This window comes from Cryptomeria japonica, chromosome 6, assembly GCF_030272615.1.
Source record: "Cryptomeria japonica chromosome 6, Sugi_1.0, whole genome shotgun sequence".
Lineage (NCBI taxonomy): Eukaryota > Viridiplantae > Streptophyta > Pinopsida > Cupressales > Cupressaceae > Cryptomeria > Cryptomeria japonica.
The window spans coordinates 682,074,800-682,099,054 of NC_081410.1; the positions used below are offsets into that span (position 1 = coordinate 682,074,800).

Here is a 24,255-nt window from a genome sequence, read left to right on the forward strand (position 1 = left end):
TCTGTTCATCATGCCCCATTGTTTGATGGATCAACCTATGGATTTTGGTGTGGAAGAATGGAGTTTTATTTGAAGGCTCTAGGCTTTGAGGTTTAAGGCAATCACATATTCAACCTCCTGCTATCTTTTGTGGCTCTAATACCACTTGTAGAATTCAAATGTGCACAATGGAAGAATTACACTCACATAATATAGATATATGATATGAAAAACAATAGGCTTCTAATATGTAGGATATATAGCTTAGGATAGCACCCACTCACATAAAAGCTAATACACACTAACACAAACCAATGACTTTTGGATTATAAGGACCCCAAAACCAACAATCTTCTCGAAACCAAGAATATATTTTGATGCATTAAAGTATCTCTCCATCTTTGATGTTTGATTAGACTTCAAGAGGTTCCTTCAACAAAAGGTGTTTCACAATAGTTTATGTTACCCAATTCCCTCATCAAGAGTAATGGGGATGTTAATATTTGTAATATTGTGCAAGGACCTTAAAGTGAAATTTAGGCTAACTGCTTTATTTATGTCAGCGTCCTTTTGATATGCATAATGATGTGTATATATACCTAGGTTGCAGGGAAACGTACCCTAGACCCCTGAAGACCCAAACCGGACACTGGTACCCGTATCCCGTGTGGAAGACGTGGGTGGAGGCATTTCCACTTGCAAGAGACATGGGCAGGGGCCGACAGTGCGTCTCCCGACGAATCCGCCCGAAAAAAATAAAAAAACCTAAAACACGTGAAAAAAATAAAAAAGCCCTAAAAAACGGGAGGTCACGGCAGCCAAAAAGTCATTAAACCCTAAACCCGTGACATCACGGCGGTCATTTACACTACGCAAACAGATTTGCAGCCATGCGAAGTCGATTTGCAGCCCCCCAAACTCCTTTGTATCGCGCAAACGATTTGCAGACTTCTACTTGCCTTCCAACACAAGATCAAAAACCACAGCCACTACACAGAACAAGGTTTTTTAATTTCTTTCCATTTCGGATATTCTTCCCTAATTCGGATTCCATATCGGATTTTCTGATTTTGTTTGATTTTTTGTTTTATTGAATCAGAATCACCAATATGATTTATTGAATGTTTTCATGATTCAAAACAATGAAAATTTGAAATACTCAAATAAGATTTATTAATTGAGTGTTTTAAATTAAAGAAAGGTTTTTAGTTTTTATTTTTTAATATTATATTTTAAAATTAGAAATACGTAGGCAGTAGGATCTAGTTACTAGCAATAGTAATATAATAATATTTTAGTTTAAATTTTTCATAGTTTTTAATATTTAATTTACTGTATTTTAATTTTTAAAATTTAAATGTATTACTGTAATTGTAAATTGTGTAACACTAACAGTAAATTTAAAATACAGTAATAAATTTACTGTTATGGTGTTACCAGCTACAGTAATAAGTTAAAATTTTAAAAATTGTAGCAATCTGATTTTTTGTTCATAGTTTTTAACTTTTAAGATTGAAATTATAATTTTTTAATTTGTTATTAACACCATGAAACTCAGAAATTGAAATCAAAAGAAAAAAATAAACTTAGAAATTAAAATTAAACAAACAGTGAAAATTTAAGCATTGCAGTGACTCTATCTATTTTTATTTTTTTTAATTTATTATATTTTGTGTTTAGATTCAAAATGTCCGGTGGAGGAAGACAAGGGTTGTACCCACTATGGAATTATGTTGACCGTGTTCCAAGGCCAAAAGGATCAGGTGGAACAGCCACCATCAAATGCAAGCTTTGTCAATTGGCATGGAAAGGTACCTACACAAGGGTGAAGGCTCGTTTCCTCCACCTGCCATGTAATGGTGTTGAAGGTTGTAAAAATGAGTTTAAAAGATATGATGCTGTGAGAGAACAGGAAAGGGCTGATGGGAAAGTTGCTATGTGAAGCTCTCATGCTTCAACAACAAGGGGCAACTACTGCAGCTTACAGTCATAATATAGAGTCAGAGGTGGATGTGACTTCTAGAGGTGTAGCAACTGAACAGGCTCACAAACGACCACAAATTGGTAGCTCAAACACCATTGGAAGATTGTTTGATGTGCAAGGTTGAGAAGTAGTTGATGCAGCCATTGGACAATTCTTTTATGCAAATGGAATACCATTTAATGTTGCTCACTCTCCATTCTATGAAGAGATGGTTCGTGCTATCAATAATGCACCAGCAAGCTATAAACCACCTGGGTCTGAGAAGCTTTGCACTACTCTAGTTGATAAAGAAAAAAGTCGATTAGAGGAACAAACTGCACCATTGAAAAGAGTGTGGGCTCAAGACAGATGTAGTATTGTGATGGATGGGTGAACAGATGCTAGGAATCGTCCACTACTTAATATCATGGTAACATGCAACAAAGGGCCTTAATTTTTTGAAGGCAATAGATTGTTCGAGGCAAGAAAAATGAATGTCTTGGAGCAAAATCAAGGGTATGAGAGGTCTGATACAGTTTGACTTCAGATCCACCAAATCCTACTTATTTCCCCTTCCAAATGCTTCTAAATGAATCGCCTGAAGTCCTCAGGCCTATCATTGTCTTCCAATGAACAATATGATGCTACATCAAGGTAATAATAGCAAAGTTGTAGAGTATGAGGATGAAACCCGATATGTTTCAGACTTGCATTATAACCAGCAATTTCCCAATTTCACCTTCAATTGATCTTCAATGAAATTGCCTTCCTTCTCCAATATGAATTGATGCACCAAGAACATCCAATATGATAAGCTGAATTTACCATGAATCTCACTACCATGTAGATACAACAAAACTCATTAGGCACAATATGGAATACTGAGTTATCTCCCACTCTCAGCTGCAACCCCTCGGAAGATCTTTCACTCCCTCAGTTATGCTATCAATGGGAGTTTTCGTTCCCAAAGATGAAGATCTGCAGAAACCTCTCGGTTCCACAAAACCCAATCAACATCAAAATCAATTACCCAAGCTCCTTCAAGCTCAACTAGATCTCCCTTTATACTTTTTTTTAGTCCATCTCTAGAAGCTTCTAGAAATAATATTAAGATTATTATTTCACTTAAGTGACTTTATGATATAATATTTTAATTTAGTCACTTTATTAAATTAATTAAATATAAAGTCATCTTTTAATTTTAATTTATTTGATAACTTTATAAATAATTAACTTAATACCATTAATTAAAATAATTAATTAAGCTATCATTGAAAAATAGTAATAAGTTGGACAACTTAACTAATTAAATTAATTAATTAATTCCTCTCCAAAAATGGGGACATTACAAAAAAACTCAGCAGGACTCGACAAAAAACCAGTTTCTAGTGAGTCTTGCCTAGAGCGAGTTCCTGGAAAGTCTTGAATCCCTGAGACTCAACTAGGGTCACTAGGCTCAAGACTCGCCAGGACTCGGAGAGTCCTCGAACTATGGTTTTATCATCAAGAATCAAGTTTTATAAAGTGTTATTGCCTACTAGCAAACTTCACATTGTTCTTGTCTTGTTATAGCTTAGCCTCTTTGTTCCTTTGTGCAAATACTATTAATTTCATCCAAGAACCCTACACATTGTTTCGCCTCTCAAATGCACATGGCAATAGACTCTCTCTCTCTCTCTCTCTCTCTCTCTCTCTCTCTCTCTCTCTCTCTCTTTTTACAACATTCTTTCCAGCCTCTATAAATGATATTATTTTCATTACAACATTTCATGTACCCCTAAACACCTTGGGATCAGCACGTCCCTTCCCTCTAAATTTTAGTCACTATTATTATTTCTAGATGCACTTAAAATAAGAACACACTATTTTCTATTTTGTATTGATCTTGGCCACTGTGGAGGTAGAAATACCAAAGCAAGGATTTGATTTCCTTGTCCTTGTGTTAAAGGCATATTGGGAGCACTCAGCTACACATAGGTTTGCAAGTGCTTTCTATTTTTTTTTTCAAATTTGTTTGTATTATTCATTTAAATCATTCAAGTCTTTGTTTATTTCTTATTCTTATAGTATTTGTTGGTGTTTTCTTGTTTTTGGTTTTTGCAAGTGAGGTGAATAGTTAAGTTGGGTTTTTTCACATTTTGGGGGCAACTCTATTTGTTGTTTGTACAAACAACACAATGCACAAATGTCTATGTGATGCACTAACATCCAAGCCAATGACTTATTCCTTTAGATTTCAAGTTCCCTGCTATTTGTATTTTCTACTTTTACTATCAAAAAGTTGTATGTATTTCTTTGTTTTCATATATTTTCACAAGTTTGTTTCGTTGAAGCATATTATTTATTTTATATTATCTTTTTATTTAAAAACCATCTTTCTATAAAGGGATAATTAGTACTTGTTTAAGTGTAAACTGCCGATTCATTTGAGAGTAATAAGTGAAATTTACTCTCTTGAAGAAACTTAGTTTCCTTTTGTAAGAGTCAAATTTCCTAGTCTATTGTTCAAATCAATGAATAATCTCAAATTATCTTTCATCTTTCATATGTATATAGGTATATAAAGAAAACACTAAGTACTGGGAGTTACATACAAGTTAGCTTATAGGAACAAACTTAAGAACCACTTTGAACTATAATGGAATATAGGTAAAACAATACAAAAACCAAATCATCAGTAAATTTTGTTCGTAAACATCAAAATCAATTAAAAGAGCTCAATGTATATAAATTTATAAATAACAACATGGGAACACATATCAAAGCTATGTATATGTAAGGGTTATGCCTATGAATCATTTCATTTAATAAAATACTATACAAATTAGCCTATAGAGTGATACTAAGTGTGAATATGGAATCTTCAATGAAATAGATTAAAAGAAAATATGAAGAAATGAGACTCACCTATTTGATCCCGTCGTAAAGATACAAGATGTGCACAACTACAAACAAATACAAGTGTACTAGAAGTCATTCTCATATATGTATATGTGTTCTTAGAAAATATCATATAAGTTAAAGTAAAATCAGCATAATCAAAATAAAGAGTATATTATCTATTGAATAATTTAACACTTCAATTTTTTTGCATTTAATTTTATTATATATGAAAAAATAAGATACTAGTTAAACCTAACATATATTTAATTGATATAAAGAGAGATTTACTCTTTATCTTACCCACAAGATGCTTAAGTGCCTTCTAAAGTTAGAATCAACCATGATTAACATTTCACATAAAAACTTTACTGAATGTAACTCATCAAACATATTATACTTCATGAAATATGTTAAGATCACAAGCAAGGTGAGCAATTACGTGGTAGAGCAGAATATGTATTGTGCATTATTTTCCAACCTCCTATTGTTTGTTATTGTAATTTCTAGGAGTTAATATGTTGTAAGTTACTAGAGGCTCTTCCTCTTAAATGAAATCTAAAACTGAGATACGATCAACAAAATATAGACAAGTTACACAAGTAGTTTACATATACCAACATACTACTAACTCTACCAAACTTGGTCTATGTTTAAACATTTCCACATATGATGACCTATTACTTAATTTGATGAAGTTTTTATTTGCCATGCTTTGGTATTACATCAATCACGTGGGAATAAGGAATGAATAGAATAGAAGACTTATTGACATCCATGAGGACAACAATAACCTATGGGATAGAAGACTCGGTTGTTTTATCATTGTGAAGTGCCAACCTCCTACAATGGAATACTAACTATCTTATAGTTCTGCATATTAAATTCTCACAAAATTGTATCAACATACTTACTCTAACTTAACCAAAGGTTTTCATGTACCTAATTAATTTTGTTTTTCATCCCAAAAATATATCTAGTAGCCTCCAAGTATCTCAATTGAATAGATCTTGGAAAGAATCTGTTGCTAAACTAATTTTGTAGCTGACCCTGATATCATTATACACTTTGCAGTCTAGATTAAAGTGCCTTTTAGTTTCCACAAACCTTGTTGTGCACAAGACACAAATCCTCTCTTCCCAATCTTCTTTTAGCCTTTTCCACCTCCCTATTTCACATTGAAGATGATGCAAGTTACTCCTTAGCTGCACGATGAGAATCTTTGACTTTTGCGAGATATCGGGCCTCTATATATGCCTTCCATGTTGGGATTAAATTCATCACAATAATATTTCTTTTTTCTCACAACCTCCTTTGCCACATAACCTTGTGAAATTTCTCGACAACAAAGCCTTAATTTCTTTACGATTATTAGGAAAAGCATAAGTAAATTTACCACTTGCAATTTTGCCTCAAAATTGGGCCGACATTTTGTTTCCATCTGCTTGATTTTTTTCAAATATCTTAAAAAGGTGCACTATAGTGATAGCTTCAATAGGAATGGCACATGTTTCTACAAAATGAATCTCATAGGGAATCAATGCTTTTAACTTGAATTTGCTTGTGATCAAGCACTTCTGAATTCTCTCTATCTATGACCAATTGGCACCAAAAGTGCTACTAGCCCAAATCTCACACCCATAAAGCAACATCATCATTACTAATAGGTCAACGAGAATTTGAATAGTTTTCCAATCCCATAGCTCTACCTTTCTACATCTATTTTGAAGGGAAAAAAGCACTCTCCAATATTTCCTAACTAAGCTTCTTATTGAAATCAGTTTTCAAGTATTATACTTCGTAACTTCCTCTACGATACTACCTTCAAAATAAAAGTCAAACTGATCCTTTTTCCTTTTATTAGAGAAGATTGTGATCTTGGTCTTGCTAATATTAACTTGCATACCTACCTCTTTGCAAAAGTGCTCAAGAGCAGCCAAATGTACTTCCGAACCTTGAACAGATTTGGCAATCAAAATAAGATCAGCAACGTATAAGACTAGCTTGACAACATACTCTCCCAAGGGAGCACCATCCCCACCCTTCATATTTGACCATTCCTCAAGTTTGTCAATATAAAGGCCAAAGAGAGTAGGGGATAAAGGGAAACCTTGCTTAACCCAAATGTCACTCTTGAAACTCTTTAAAGTACCTGCCTGAGTTATGATTTTAACCCAAATCTCCTCATAAAGCCTATGGACAGCCACTCTAAATTAATTTGGAATGCCAAGATCCTTCATTCTACACCACAACTTTTGTCTAGGAACAGTGTCAGAAGCCTTCTTGAAATCAACAAAACAACAATAAGTTTCTTATTTCTCAACCAAAATCTTTTCAATGATGTGCCTAAAAGTGATAGTATGATCAATTGTAAGTGTTTTGGTCTGAACCTCACTTGCCCTTTTGCTCTCTTCTTTGTTTGTTGCCCACTTGCTGATTTTGTGTTCCACCATGATATCAAAGAGCTTTACAAATAGAGGATTCATCATGATAGTGCGGTAATTAGAGGGATTGTTAACATCCGCACTCTTAAAGAGGTGGATGGTTAAGCTAATGATACAATTTTTTGGTAACCTATTTTGGATTATACTATGAAAAAATTTCACAATGTGCAAAGCAAGGATAAACTATGGGTTTAGTAGCTGGTTTGTTGTGTCTTCTTCTATCAGTACCATGTTTTGAGTGGTGAGGAAAGCTCAACTCTTGCTTATTGGTACTTATTCATACAATTTGTGAAATGGTTCATTGTCATCCACAAATGTCACCACGAGATCATTTTCGTCATGGAACTGGTTGTGAAATTTAAGTGTGAAGAAGCAACAGCCATTACTTTATTAAGGCAATTTTGGATGAAAATGGTTTAGGGGAAGTAGGCCCATCAAGATAAAAGATACACATCACAAAGGATTTCAATGCCAAAATGTTTGAAGTTATTCCTGATGAAAGGTTGTAGTCATGGTTGATATGTCACTTCCTATCGTCTCTCTATAATGGAGACTATGTAGTAAAAGTGGCTAAACAAAGAGTGAAGGCACTAGTGATGTTAGGAGTGTTGGAGTAATTAGGTAATCACCTTAGTAATTAATTAATCAATCAATCAATCATCAATTACTTTGGTCCCCTATTACTTTATTACACTTAGATAAACTTAGGAGTGCTTTTCTATATTCAGATTAAGCTAATTATATGCCATTTTGTCTTATAGAATAGAATGAGGACACTTGTCATGTTCTAACTTAATCCTCACCTAGGATTTTAGATCTAGGGTTTTATATTTATGCATTTATAAGCATTTAATTGTACATTGTAATCTATCTACTTGTATTCATTTTCATCTCAATATCAAATGCTTTATTGAATCAATCTCTCTCTCAAGGTTGCAAAGCACTCAATCAATGGCTTTTTCTCTTCAGATGCAATAAGTGTTTCATTGCAACTAATTTATGGGAGATGTGGGGTCCACTATCAACTCCAACATTGTATCAAAGCACCAAATGTATGAATTCCTATGCAAATTGAGAGATCCAACCTTGAGGAAAAAATCAACCCATCTTGAATCAAAACATGAATCACAGTTGTATCCAAAACGGCCAAAACCCTAAGAACGCTTGTCTATTTGTCAAATTTGACAAAGTTAGAAAAAAGCAAAAAAATTAGCAACAATACACTTGCACCGAAATTCATGTTGTCCTACCACTATCAATTCTTCTTGTCTTATCTTTAAGGTATAATTCCACAAATATAATTTTTACTCTAATCTATTTATAGTTAGTTTTGAAAAGGAATTGTGTATGTAAGGCACATTTTCAAATATCCATCCTCTTTAAAGATCATTTTGGTATCAAAGCAAATTTCTTAGATTTTTTGGTTGTTTGTGTGATTGTTTTGCATATTTATACCCATTGCATTATAGCAACTAGTTCAAGAGAGAAAGAATTTTAGTGCCTTCATAGAAAGAGACAAAATCTAGAAAGGTGTGGCACATGATAATGCAGCATCTCTTGGTGAAGATGAAAAATTTATCAGCTCAAAAAGATCTAGCAAAGAAATTTCTCTAACTAGAATCCAACATTACAAAGTACCATGGAAACAATCTTGGAGAAAATGGGATGTCTTTACTCCCAAGTAGACGAGATTATCAAACCAACAACTGATTTATTAAGAGAAAGTGTAGTCCCAATGTAAGAAACATTTTCCTATTACACATCTTTTTTAAAGCGATGGTAAAGATCAGGGGTTCTCGTTGTTGTTATGTTTTTTAGGACACCTCAAACATAGAATAAAATACTAACTATTGTATCCTCTCTTGAACAAAGAAACCTCATATGCTAAATAATATGATCAAATGAGACAAATCCAAGGTTTACAATGTGAACAATCGACTTTCTGCTCAAGATAGACTCAGTGATTTATTGCTGGAATCACAAGGGGACTTACGTTTATGAACACCACTAGAACATGGAATCTATACTAACTCACTTGAAAGATAGAAGATAAAATGAGATAAGGGTTAAGAGATCTAATCTAATCCTAAGGACAATGACAATTGTTTTCCCCGTAGGGTGTCAAGTTAAGACATTGCATAAATGACAGAAGTACACAGAATATATGGAACTCACAAGTGTTTTATTGATTCGTAATAAGGCAGTACATGCAATGATTGCAATATGTTCCATTACAATAGCATGTCCAAAGACTGGAAACAGATACAATATAAAGGAGTCTAGTCAATTACCCGGTGCCAACTGCCGACAACCGACGGGTTAACTGTCGATGCTAACACAATTTACCTTAATGCTTAATTACCCGACAACATCATCCCCCCCAAAAAGAAATGTCATCTCCGGACGACAGACAACCAAAATGGGAATGATGTACAAGCAAAACTGAAACCCAAAACAACAAATCACTAGGGAGGTGTTGTGACGTATTCACACATCGCCCCATTGCAAATGGGGACCCCTACTTTTTGCTTTCTAGGGTTTGTTTTCTAGGTCTTTTAGGGTTTTGTCTGTTAGCCTTTGCAAGATGAGTGTTGTCGAGGGGATCGTTGGATCACAGGATTTGCTTGAGCGAGGTGAGTCTTTGGGGCCACAGAATTAGGGTTTCTTTGAGAGTCTTCCTTAGGGCCTGGTTTTGCTCTCGTTGCTAATTGTGTCTTGCTTTGTGAGTGGGTATCATTCTTGAAGGTCCGAGCTAGGTCGAGTTGGTGAGTGATGAAGTCTGAAATGTCATCCTGATCTTCAAATGCCCTGAAATTTGGCTAAGTCTAGAATGTCCTGATCCTAAAATTTGACTAAGTTTGGAAGACTGAAGAATCCTCCAAAAATTAGATTTTGCAATATAACTCCCGGAGGTCCGAAACCACTCTCAAACATCCTAAAAGTATATATGGAATATAACTTAAAGTATAACTTATACTTAAATGTTATATTCCATAAAATGATCCTGACGGAGAGTTCAAAAAGTCAAATTTCGCTCCTAACCCTTCCAAAGGGTCCAGAGCGAAATTCTCCATAGGACATTCTACTTTGACCAAAACCTAGAACTAACGCATTCCTAGGCTTGAATGAAGGAAAAAAAGCTTGTTTGAATGAAGAAATGTGAAAATGAAGTCAGGATCTTGGCCAAGATTAGGAATTTCGCTCCTGACCCTTCCAAAGGGTCCAGAGCGAAAATCTTTATAACTCTTGTTTTCCTCCTTATTTTGGCTAGGCGTTGGCTTGATGGGAGATGAATGGGTATGTTTTTGCCTTGAGAGGGAGTTTGATTGATTTTGAAAAACAAGATTTTGGCCTAGAGGAGAATTTCGCTCCTGACCCTTCCAAAGGGTCCAGAGCAAAATTCATCATAAACTTCATTTGCTACCTTGTTTGACCTTGAAACCTTCTTCCTCAGGTGGAAAATGATCTAATTTTGCTTCTTGAAGTGGTTTGAAGTTTGAAAAGTGAGTAATCTAGCCTAGAATGAAATTTCGCTCCTGACCCTTCCAAAGGGTCCAGAGCGAAAAATCTACCTAAGACTCATTTCCTCCCTTGTTCGACCAAATTTTGATGTCCAAGGCATGTTGAAAGGGAGAATGAACATGTTGTGGCCTTTGGGAATGTTTGAAAGAGTTGAGGAATGAGTGTTTTAGCCAAGGAAGGAAATTTCGCTCCTGACCCTTCCAAAGGGTCCAGAGCGAAATTCCTTACAAGCCTATATTTTTAACCTTGCTTGAGCTTAAAACCTCATTCCTAAGGCGAAGAGAGATGAGATTTTACCTTGCAAAGAAGATTGGGATTGAAAGAATGATGATTTTGGTCTAGAAAGGGAAATTCGCTCCTGACCCTTCCAAAGGGTCCAGGGCGAAATTGTGCAAAACCTATCTTTTCCCTTAGTTTCATGCCAAATCCAGTGTGGATCATGATTAAAGAAGGCCTTAGGAATGACTCCAAATTGCCAAAGATTATCAAGATTGAAGGAATTGAGCCAAATGATGAAAATTGCTCCTGACCCTTCCAAAGGGTCCAAGGCGAAAATTCTTCAACCACCTATTTTCCTTTGCAAAATCAAGTCAAACTTGGGTTGGATGTGAGAGGAGAAGTGTTTTCTAGCCTTCTGAGGTGAATTCAACTTGAAATGATGGAAGAATAAGCCTAAATTAAGAAATTCGCTCCTGACCCTTCCAGAGGGTCCAGAGCGAAATTCTAAAATCCACCTATTTCTCTCACATTTGTGCCAAGCCAGGCATAGACAAAGATGATAGAAGCCCTTGAGATTGCCCTTGAATGGATTTTTGTCTCCAAAAATGATGATTTTGGGCTAGAGGAAGAATTTCGCTCCTGACCCTTCCAAAGGGTCCACGGCAAAATTCATTATAGGTCCTGTCCCTGGCCATGATTTCTAGCGAAATTCTCTTTTCTAGTCATTTTGAGGTCAAACAAAATGTTGCAAGCATGGGAGAGGGATCCAAGGATGAGAGTCCAAGTAAGCATAGTGAAAAGAATGGAATTGAGTGAGGATAAACAAGCAAAGGGTGAAATTCGCTCCTAACCCTTCCAAAGGGTCCAGGGCGAAATTGTGCAAAACCTATATTTTCCCTCAAATTTATGCCAAGTTTAGTGTGGATCAAGATTGGAGGTGTCCTTAGGCATGTCCTTGAATTGCCAAGAGTCATCAAATATGAAGAAATGAGCTCAAAACATGAAATTCGCTCCTGACCCTTCCAAAGGGTCCAGAGCGAAAAACACTAAAACCATCCTTTTCTCCAAATTTTGTGCTAAGTCAGGCCTGGACTAGGGTGAGAAAAGCTATTTGGAATGCCTTGGAAAGATGTTTGACCTTCAAAAATGTGAATTTTGAGCTAAAATTGGAATTTCGCTCCTGACCCTTCCAAAGGGTCCAGGGCGAAATTCTTATAGGGTCTGTTCCTGGAGAAAATCTTGGGCAACTTTCATGTTAATATCTTTTTGTTGATGATTTAAGTTGAAAATGCTATGTTGAAATGAATTTATCATGTGTCCTTAATCATCTTTTGGTTTGTTTTGGTAGATGAAAGAAGACCAAGCCAGGACAAGGACGACCTTCTCCAGCCCAGCATCAACAAGGACGACCTTCTCCAACCCAGCCTCATCAAGGACGACCTCTTCTAGTCCAACATTTGAAGGAAAGACAAGGTGGCATCCCAGTCATCACTCCTCCAGTCGGGTTGGTCCACTTCAGCATGTCCAGATTCAATGTACCTGACTCATGGGAGATGGCACAGACTTCGATGTACCTACCTCAATTCTCCATTGGTCGAATATTCCAGAGAAGACGTGTCCAAATAATGCAATTATTTCATTGGCCAGAATTGAGTTTGTTGTAACAAACCCTAATTAGGGTTTTCATTGTAAAATCTCGGCCATTGATCTGAGCCATTGAATTGTATTGAGGGCGCTATGGTTAATAGTTAGTTCATAGAGGTTAGAATAGCTACTGATTAATAGCAATAGAATAGCAGTTAGAGTAGAATAGAAAGAGAAGGCAAAGATTGTTGCCAAGATGTTGTTGTAAAAGACTTGTAAACTTCATTGAAGAAATGGTGAAATCTATGGGTCGATTCAACAATTTGCATGGTCTCTATACTTCTCAGATTTGATTTCATGTTATTAGATGAGTGGAAGAAATGTATTTGATTGATGGTGAAATTTGTATATCCATACTACTAGCAGTTTGTTGATTGCAGACTTGCCTTGTGTAGTCAACTGGAATCATTTAGCTTAAGCTTAACTTCAATTGTCGCTTCTTCATTGATATGCATCAGCCTGATGGTGTCTATGCCTGTAGCGATGATCTGAACATCATAAAGCTTTCCTCCGAAGATCACACTAACCTTGTGGAGATGGTCCTGGGATGTCAAGACAAGACTTAGTTAGAATTTCATCAAAGGTCATTCATTGCTCCTACATTCTTAGTATCAGAATTAGATCCTTCCCTCGCCCTCATCCTTTTTCCTTTTTTTCAAAATCTAGGCCAATGAAATCTTGTGATTCCAGCAAATCAGACGTTCAGGTCATCGAGTGTAAGTCCCCTTGTGATTCCAGCAAAGTCATATCATACCACAAAGAGATTATCCACAAGTAGAGATCCTACATAACAAGAACCTTAAAGCTTCTCTGATTGATCCTTCTGCGATATCTTCAGCATTCGGGAGCTTTATTCAAGAGAGGGTAAGGTACCTTTAGGTATTTTATTCTGTGTTTGGTCGTGTACAAAATACACATCAACAGGAGGGCAAGAGGGCGTCCCTGAAGAAGAAGGCGTCGGTGGTGGTGTAGTGGTGGACGCCAATCGCCCACGCAGCTTGTACACTTGCTCTATCCTCCTCTTCAAATCTCATTCTGCCACCATCTGCCTCTCCATTGCAGTCTTAACCATATAGGCTGCCTCCAACACCTCCTTATCCTTCTTGTCCACGCTCTCCATTGCACTGACCAATCGAGTCTCTAACCGAGCTCTAGATGCCCTTTCCTCTTCCAGCTGCATAACCAAGGCAGACTTATCTGCTACCAGAATGTCCATCGCTGTCCGAGTTTGTGCCATGGTAGCCTCAACCTCCCAAAACCTGGCAGTCAGCTCCTCCCGAGCCGTCACTGCTGCTACGCGCAAGGCCTCGGTTGTGGATGACATGTTGTGTCCTTCGGAGCTCAAGATAGCCTTTGCGGAAGGCCTGCTCCACCTCTCTCAACAAGGACTGCATCCGGGTCTCGCCAACCCCCTAAGTGAGGCGCCCAGCCTCCAGCATCCCCATGTTCTCCGTCTCAGGCCACCTGGCAGACTCAAAACACCTCCCAAACTCTTCTCTGCATCCGGTGCGGGCAAAGGTCAATAACCTCTTCATCCCCTCGACCATGGCGGCATCCTCCTGGAGTCTCGCAGATGTCACAAGCCGCCGTGCTCCTAGAGTCATCTCGGCAATGAACTGCTCTAACTCTCTGGCACCCTACTGCACTCCCACAAGCACCCCCTCCTCTCTGTAAGGACTGGTTACTACATCCGTCGGGGGTGACGTAGCCCTCTGAAGCGCCCTACTGTTCGAAGAACTCCCTTCCTTGAGATCAATGATATCCAAGGAATCTATCTCCCTGCCTGGAGATAGAGTGGCCTCCCCTACAGGTGCCACAGGTGTGAGCTGGTAACGGCTCAACCAAGCACTGAGGTCATCCTGGAGAGCGCCTGCTTCCATCATTACCTCCTGCATATAACCTGGCACACCTGGTACATCCTGCTCCATGGAAGCCCCTGCACTCGCCAAGATACCCGGCCCATCCTGCTGAACGGAGGCTACTCCAGAGTCGATCCTTGTTGTGGTCTCGACCCTCGGGGGTGTCATAGCTATCGTCACCCGAGGCTGCCCAAAGCTAGGTACTGGCACCGTGGTGACTACGCTAATTGTCCCGAATGACCGTGCCACCACCAACTAAAAAGTCTCTAGTAAGCGTGCTGGTGTAAACTGGACCCGAGCCTAGTGCGATGCTAGAACAGACTCTTCTATGCCTGTCGATTCCACTACCTCCTCTTCAAGCAACTGGTCACCCCCTCTACCTGCCAACCGAAAACTCCCTCCGCTCACCTGGGAGGTGTCTACGGATTCCTCGCTGCCGCTATCAGCATCCTCCTCTGCGTCAGACTCTTCTGTGTCGGACTCTATTTCTGACATGGCGGGCTTCTTCCTTTTAGTGCCTAGACGTGCCTCCGCGCCATGTGCCAAGACATCCAAGTGCGACCAGTAGAATATAGGAGGTTGGTCCGGTGCAACACGACCTTGTGGCTCCAATGGTTGTGAGCCTGGCGTGATCTATGTGTAGACTGCATCGAGAAATAACCCAATGGCGTGACGAGGCATGTAAAATTTCTTGTACTGTAGAGTCATGAGCTCGTCCATCCTATCCGCTAGCAGTGATGCCCAATCATACACCACCCCATTGTGCAGCCCATTCATCAACCCTATCTGTGCGATAGCTATGTCAGACGCGCGGCTGGCACTTGTAAGGCGACTTTTACTACGGACAACAGGCATCGCCATACTCCCTTAGCCAAAAATGTTTTCTTGACCCCCCTACTCTTACCTGCACTTTTAAGGTTATCTTTTTCTCCCTGCGTGAGGTTATCCCACAACATCAACTATAGCAACGTGGCACGGTTTTCTGGAGTGATTTTCTATTAAGTATCAATTTTTTTCCCTTTCAACCCCGATATGCCAAACACCCTGTTGAACTCGCTTGCCGTGAAAGAAATAGTTATCCGCTGGTGCTGATAGTCAAATATAGACTGGTGGCGATGTCTATCATAGCTGTCAATCATGGCACGCAAAACCACCTCAAAATCTTTTATGCAGAAAACTAAAATTTGGACAGCCCAATGTACCTGTGCCTAGCAAAGATTTTTCTTTATCGGGTCATCGTGAGGTGTCTTCGCCCACCAATTCCTGCAATCTATTCCATTAAGACCCTCAAACACAATATTGTCCGCTGTTACCTCTTCCTTGTCCTTTGTCGACTGGGTTTTTGGACGATGCTTCCTGCTTTTCTGACTGCTGCCTACAATACGCACACCAGATGGCAAAACTCGCTTGCCTATGTCTGCACTTGATTCTAAAGTTCTTTGCCCTCTCTATAACTTGTCTTCTAACGGCTGCAACCGTTTTCTCCAATCCGCCTTATTCATGTTTGTGTCCATTGATTCTTGATTAATTCTCTTAATCTGCTTTTATAGAGTTTTTAACCTTCTTGCATGTGTTGCGCCCTTCCTTCCAAATGTCAACGTACGGTGTACGGCTGTGGCGTGCGGTGTACTGTGCCATGCGGTATACTGCCCTCCTTCCTCGATTCCTTTCTTCCTTACTGTCTGCGATTTATTTTATTTTTTTACTTGCGTTGCGGGCTATATACCTCACTGCACGGTGGGCATGCGGCTCCACCGCACGGTGGGCACGCGGTGCCACCACAGTGGACACGCAGCCCAACAGCACGGTGGACGCGCAGCCCCACCATACGGCATGCCATTTTTTTTTCTTTTTTCTTTTTTTTACGGGCCGTACAGTCACCTGTCGTACAGACTCGTACGACCGAACGGATTTTTTTTAATTTTTTTTTTTCAGGTTCGTACAACTGAACGGATTTTTTTATTTTTTTTTTAATGATTATTTCGTCGGGAGGGTTCGAGATCAATCGCCCGTCTCTGTTCATTGTATTGTTTTAATTTCGACCCATTGACGGCATCTGGTATCTCCTTCCCGTCGAGCATCCACAACTTAATCGTCCCGTTGGCATTGACCTCGCGTACCTTGAAGGGGCCTAGCCATCGTACTTCAAATTTTTCGGGTTTGATTTCGTTCCTCCCATTGAATTTCAACGCTAATTGCCCCGTAGTAAACTTCATTCGCCGAAGATGCTTGTCATGCCAGACCTTCCGTCTTTGTTGGGCTGCCTCTGTGGCCCATTGTGCCATCATTCTTTTTTCGTCCAGCTTGCTCAAGGCATACAACCGCTCTCGGAGACTCTCCATGACGCCTAGTCTGTTGTCAATGGCGATCCGAAGACTCGGCACCATGAATTCCACAGGCACCACAGCTTCCTGCCCGAACATTAACTGGAAGGGGGTCTGTCCTGTGGTGACCTTATACGTCATCCGATACGCCCACAATACTGACGGTAAGCATTCCTCCCAATCTTCCTTCTCCACTCCGCAAGACTTGTAAATCACAAAGACGATTATTTTGTTTGTTGCCTCGGCTTGCCCGTTCGCCCGAAGATAGTAGTGGCTTGATAAGGAGTGTTATATCTTGAACTCCGTCGTGAGCAACCAGATTATATGATTGACAAAATGTCCTCCCCGGTCACTCGTCAATTGGATTGGAATCTCGTACCGTGTAATGATTTGCTCATAGATAAACCTTGCCGTACTGACGGCCGAATTGTCCGGCAAAGCCCGTGCCTCGACCCACTTGGTCAAGTATTTTGTGGCCACCACAATGTATCTGCACCGTCGTGCTTGACTTGCCTTTAAAGGTCCAATGAAATCCAGCCCCCATTGTTCAAACAGTTCCTGGGCATTGGACGGGTTGAGGGGCATAAAATCCCTCTTCAGTGGCCTCCCCGCCCGTTGGCATGTGTCACAACTCGTCACCCACTCCCGAGCGTCAATGTGTAGTGTCGGCCACCATATCCCTGCCAATAGAACTTTCCTGGTCGTGGTGTCGGGCTCCATGTGCCCTCTTGTCAGGCCTTCATGTGCTTCCCGTAAAACACCTTGAATTTCTTCCTCCAGGACACATCGTCGTAGGACCTGGTCAAGTCCCATTTTATACAAAAGGCCATTAATGAGTTGAAACGTCTTACTCCTTAGTACGAGCTTCCTTCGCTTCCCTAGTGGCATCTCTCTAGGGAATAGTGATGTCAACAGATATTACTCGATGCTTGTGTATCAGGCAGGAAGAACGGCAATGTGGAATAAGTGAGCGTCTGGGAAGTCTTCATTTACTCCTTCCGTCGGTTCCCCTGCCTTGATTCTAGTTAGATGGTCGGCTATCACATGGCTTTTCCCAAGTCGTACAATAATGTTGAAAGTAAACTCCTCCAGCAGCAGCAACCATCGGTTGATTCGCTCCTTAATGATTGGCTTATTTACCAGGTACATTAACGCCTGGTGGTCCACATAGAATGTAAACGACGTAGCCAGTAAGTAATGTCTAAACTTCTAGACGAAGTACAACATCCCCAGGGCTTCCCTCTCTCTCGTACTATAGTTTTTTTCCGCCTTTGACAGGAGTCTGCTCGCGAAGTATACCGGGTGATCTAGCCCGTGATCGCCAACCTACATCAGTGTGGCCCCTATGGCAAAATTTGATGCATCGACAAGTACATGGAATTCTTTGTCCCAATTCGGATATGTTAGGATTGGCGCACCTACCAACCATGACTTCACTTCTTGGAAGGCTTCTTCCTGAGCCATCCCCCATGCGTACCGTTCACCTCTCCTTGTCAGCTTGTCCAGAGGGCAGGATACTTGAGCAAATTTTTTGATAAACCGCCTGTAATACCCTGTGTGTCCTAGGAAGGATTTGACTCCCGTGACATTTGTCGGTGCCTCCATTTCCACTATCACCCGAATCTTGTCCAGGTCAATCTTGAGTCCAGCCTTACACACTATGTGTCCTAACAGCTTCCCATGAGGCACCATGAATCTGCATTTTTTGGGATTGAGTGCTAGGTCAGCTCGCTTGCATCTCTCCATGCATTTGCCAAGTGCGGCCAGACGTGCATCCTAGTTACTATAGATGGACCAATCGTCAAGGAATGCCCTGAAGTTCCCTACTGACATCTTGTCAAATATGTGAAGGATTATCTGTTGGAATGTCGTTGGCGCGTTGCATAACCCGAACGACATTCGGTTATACGCGTACACGCCATCTTCCACTACGAAGGTCGTTTTTAGTTTGTCCTCTTCGGCAATGGATATCTAGTTATACCCAGAAAATCCATCCATAAATGAATAAATTTCATGACAGGCCACTTCCTCCAAGATCCTATCCGTAAATGGTATTGGAAACGGGTCCTTTATGGTGACCGCGTTAAGGCATCTGAAATCCATGCAGATTCGGATCAAGTTTGCCTCCTTTTTAAGGGATATCACTATGGGTGCCACCCACTCGCTGGTCTGCACTTTAAAAATAATCCCGACTTTGAGCATACGCTCGATTTCATCATTCACTCTCGCAGCATAGTTTTTATTCATTTTGTACGGCCTCTTCCGTACAGGTACGGCCCCAAGTACGAGTGAAATTTGGTGTACGCACAGTTTTGGCGACACCCCTTTGAGGTCCTTGTACGTCCAGGCGAATACATCCTTGTATTCCATGAATATTTTAAACGCAGCAACTTTCAGGACTAGATTCCAATCGTCGCCAACCAAGATGTTCCTTGACTCTGCTTCCGTGCCGAGGTTTGTAGGTTTTTCGGACTCTTCGTACCAGATTGGTTTCGTCATGTCAAACCTATGTGTTGGTGTCTTGTTGACAGGAGCATCCCCTTCCGTGTATTCCTTGTAAGCTGGCGGAAATTCATTTTCGTCCGGCTACTCGTCAACCTGCAACATGTTGCACCCATACAGCAGCTCATAGTCTTCAATTTGCCAGTGGAAGAGCCCATTAAGGGAATCGGTCTCATCTTCCGAACATCCTTGGATTCCCAGGACACCTTCCTCATCCGATTCCCTTCCGTACTTTCCTTCGTCAACTCCACCCTCGTCGTCCGATTCCGATTCTGACGCGAGTTCTTCACTCACGACTTGTGTTTTCAGGTCGATGATAAATTTTCACCCAACTTTCTCCATGGACAACGTGTCACGCTTCTAGTTGTGATTCGCTCTGGCCGCCACCAACCACCCTCTGCCAAGAATGGCGTCATATCCTTTCTTCGCGAGCGGAATCACCACAAAGTCGAGGACAAATGGTTGTGTCCCAATGGTCACTTGTTGCGCCATGAGCGTTCCAAGAGGTTGCATACCATGTTGATCCGCTCCCAGTAAGTTGAAGGTTGACGGCCACAGTGTCGACTTGCCAAGCTTCTTCCAGGTTTCTTCCGGAAGCACATTCACTCCCAACCCGCTGTCGACAATGGTGTCAGTCAAAATGGTGCCAAGTATTCCCATTTCTACCACCGTCGGGTGCCGACCACTGTATAGTGTCAAGACCAATGGGTCTGTTGGTGTTCTGCCAGGAACATCTGTATTCCGGGTCACCCGACTCTATGGAGTTACTTGCACCATACGTAGGAGTGTCGTACGTAATTGCGGCATCGTTTCCAAGAGGTCCTTCATCTTCACAGGTACTTCAATCTACAGCATTTGATTTAAGATATTTTCCTCAACCTCAGAGCGAGAAGTACTTGCCACTTCCTCAATGTTCCCTTGTGCCAAAATTTCCTTCGCCTCCAACGCCCGCTGCTTCTCCGTGCGAGGGTCCGGGTCTGTGGCCTTCTTTGCCTGTGACCGTGTGATTGCCAATACCTGTTCCTTCGTCCTGTCAATGTTGAGCAGGTTCACTCCAGACTTTGGGCAAGTTCCATCATCATGGTCTCCAGGCCCACACCATTTGCATAGTTTTTGTGGAGTTTCTTCTGAGGTGCATTCCCTGGCAAAGTGGCCCATTGATTGCAGGCTCGGCACTAGATCATTGGTCGTCCCTTCACATCATATTGGATCCGACTCCTATTATTATTGTTATTATTGGTCTTCCCCCCTTGCCGGTTCCAGTATTCGCCAAATGATGCATTATTGTTGGCAATTTGCGAAGTTCTAGCGACCGGCTGCTCTTGCATGAAGAGAACTTGTTGGCTCTTGGTTTTCATATTATAGGGACATTCCTTTGTCAAATGTTCAGCAATCTGACAAATGTCGCAGAAAGCCTTCTTGGGGCAAGACCCCTTGGTGTGTCCGTCACTCCTACACTTCGTACACCACACGTCATTTTCTTCAGTCTTACTTGTACTCCCCTTCATGGCTTTGAATTCCTTCAACATTCGTTCCATATCCTTTTAGAGCGCATGCACCTTTCTACTCGATTCGCCACCGTTGCTGCTTTCCCCATCAAAGTCTTCGTCATTGTCGGATGAGGATTTATTACTTTTCTTCTTCTTTGACGTTTTGTGTCCGCTCTCAAGGTCCATCGCCCTATTATAGGCGTCATCATATGACGTCGGGGGTACAATTTTCATCTTCTTCCGTAGGGAGGATTTCAACCCTTCAACGAACCATCATTTCTTCAATCCATCTGCGGGTTGGCTCTCCATTTTACCCAGCAATTCTTTCAACCTCCGGTTGTATGCCCATACTGCCTCCTTGGTACCTTGTTTGGTACTGTATATATCGGCTACGATTTCATTGTCATCATGGAGCAACCGAAACTCCTCCTTGAATTCCTTATGTAGATTGGCCCATGTTGCCACTTTTTGCTTGTCAACATCGGAGTACCAATCTATGGCAACTCCGCGTAACGTGGCTGGGAACTGTTGTACCCATTCATCCTGGTCCGTCACTCCGTTGGCGGACCAAATAGTTTCACATGTACGGCAGTGTCGTACGAGGTCTTCCTTCTCGTCCCCTGTGAACTTTGGTAATTTCTGTTTACTTGCCATCCCACCACTGTGTCTCGCTCCTCCAATGCCTTGTGTGCTTGTACCTGGTGATCCTCCGCCTCCACCTCCTCCACCTTACCCTCCACTCGTGGGTCCTCCGGAGAAGGTTAGTGACCCCGAGCTGAACAAATTGCCTCCCGTACGGTACCCTTGTGCTCCCCCGACACCTTCGATCGTCTCCCTGCGGTTGGTTGTCTCCCTCTGATTGTCTTCCGAAATGGACAAGTTCTTTAGTAGGTCTCTGGTAGCGTCAATCAAGTTTAGATTTTGCCTTGTTTGTTCCACCAACTCTTCACAACTTCTTATCCTATGGTGGTATTCTGGCGAACTATAGAATTCTCCTTCGGCACCCTCCGTGACTTCTTCTAGGGGCAACCCTACGACAGTGTAGAAAGTGTAATTCTCTCTGTCTATCTCGGCCTCTGCAACCTCTATGACACCTCCTCGGTTCCCTTGAAGCAACCCCTCGGTCGGTCGTCCGTCGGCAAGCTGCCTTAGCCTACGCCTTCGTTCTATCTGTTGTCTGAGATTCAACGCTCGTTGTGCCACTTCCCATTCGTCACTTTGTATCTTTTTATTTTTGTCCTTATTTAGTATATTGGGCATAAATCACTTCCGTACACAGCAAGCACACACCATAAAACAAAAAAAAATATTTATTACTTCATCCCTCATACATAATGTATGTCACTGACATACTTATTACAATGGGGGTGTTCTTATTTATTGTCTCTGACCGTCAGAGTTCATGTATTGCGCTCATCTTCCTGGCACTCTTTAAATTCCTATAGAATTTGTTGTCGTCGGTTCTCTCGGTAGATGTCTTCCCTTCGGTTTTGGAGAGCCAAAAATCCTTGTGTCAAAAGGTTAGGCAGTTCGCTCATCCACCGATTCACAACGGGGCTTACTCCAAGTGAACTCCACACAGCATCTTCTGGGACATCTTCAGCTGTGGCTTCCCTCCTTATGTGTGTTTTGATTGCCGCCTGTAGGATGCAGGAGAAATCCTTCGTGAGTGTCTTTTCCCCCTCGAACAATTCTTTGGGTTCTCTATCAGGGTCACTCGTTGCTTCTGGTAATGGTTGTCCCATTATCCGTGTGCCATGTAGTACATCTTATTCCCCATTGCTCCCAAGTTTTTACTTAGGCAACAACGCCAAATGTTTTCCCCGTAGGATGTCAGGTTAAGACATTGCATAAATGACAGAAGTACACAAAATATATGGAACTCACAAGTATTTTATTGATTCATAATACGGCAATACATGCAATGATTGCAATATGTTCCATTACAATAGCATGTCCAAAGACTGGAAACAGATACAATATAAAGGAGTCTGGTCAATTACCCGGTGCCAACTGCCGATGCTAACACAATTTACCTTAATGCTTAATTACCAGACAACAACAATAAAGGATAATGCTTTGATAGAGGGATTCCATAATCAAGCCTTGCTTCGCCATGCAGAAACAACTACATAAAATTGATGCAATCTCCAAAGGATAAAAAAGGGTTTTCACATCATGACATTCATTCAAACACCCAATACTTTGTGCAATTTAAGTAAATGTCCACAATTGAACTAGTGCTTAACGACATTTAGGCTAACTTTGCACTGTGGCTTACAATCAACAAACCATAAAAAGTATGACCGGAATTCCATCACATATCATTACACTTCTCCATTACAATCAATGAATTTTTATCTAAACTTGAGAAGTAACAAGAAATCATGCAACATGTAGAAATTACACATAGAGACCCACCATGCTTCAATGAAAATCATGCATTAACCCCAACAAGTCTTGGCAACAATCTCTAGCTTCCTCCCCCTACTCTATTGCTACTACTAATTGCTTTCTACTAATAACTATTAACTATCAACCTTTACAAATGAGAGCACTGAGCCTCATATAGAGGTCTCTTTACAATTCAGCGACTCAGATTGATTTGAGATCAATGGCCAAGATTACAAGATAAAACCCTAATTAGGGTTAGTTATAACTAACTCCATTTGACCAATGGCAAAATTACAATGCTTAGGACATCTATCTTTCTTTGAATTCGAACCAATAGGAAACGAGGTTATGTATGTTGAACAATTTCCAATGCAATGCCATATGTTGCTTGCTCCTCCATTAGATGAATCAGGTTCACTGAACTTGGCGGTGCTAATTGGGAGAAACTTGATTGTTTTGTGATAAATAGGATTCCAGCACAGCATGCTTGCACCTTGTGGATCATCACAACAAAGTGTTTGTGATTGAGAAATATCTTTTGATACTCAACATTATCCAATTGCTCAATATGATGATGATGGGGCATATTCCCAAATTATATCATCTTAATGATCAAGCCCCTAACTTTGCTTAACTCTTCTGAAACTATTTACCTGATCTCACTTGTATTTCCATCTTGTAACTTGAGAATCTTCCTTGAGATGCATTTCACCTTGAACATCCTACCTCCTAGTAGTCCTTGGTCTTGAAATGTGAACATGCGCCTGATATAGGTGTATATGCATGTTGTACTAGCCTTGAATAACTTGATGTTGCTTGACCCAACTGTGCATGATGCCTCTAACAATGATCTCCTCATAGCTCTAACATGAATACCTTGCCTCGGTGTGTGGGGGTAGCTCCATGTTGCAACGTTCCTCATCCTCATTGTACTAACAGCTATTCTACAACTATTCTTGGATTTGCCTAGAAGTCCACGTATTCATCTTGCACGCCTCAAGTACTTAATTGCTAACCTCCACCTCAATGAATTTC

The 24,255-nt window shown here is 40.7% G+C and overlaps 1 protein-coding gene across 6 annotated transcripts in view; it reads right to left on the reverse strand.

The window, feature by feature from the left end:
- The window catches only part of LOC131031427 (uncharacterized), a 187,872-nt gene that overhangs the window by 38,442 nt on the left and 125,175 nt on the right, over positions 1-24,255 (reverse strand). For all 6 annotated transcript variants that reach the window (XM_057962547.2, XM_057962543.2, XM_057962545.2 and 3 more), the window contains one exon: positions 4,850-4,887. In XM_057962547.2, coding sequence (XP_057818530.1) covers positions 4,850-4,887 — 38 coding nt within the window. The remainder of the gene's footprint in view (positions 1-4,849; positions 4,888-24,255) is intronic.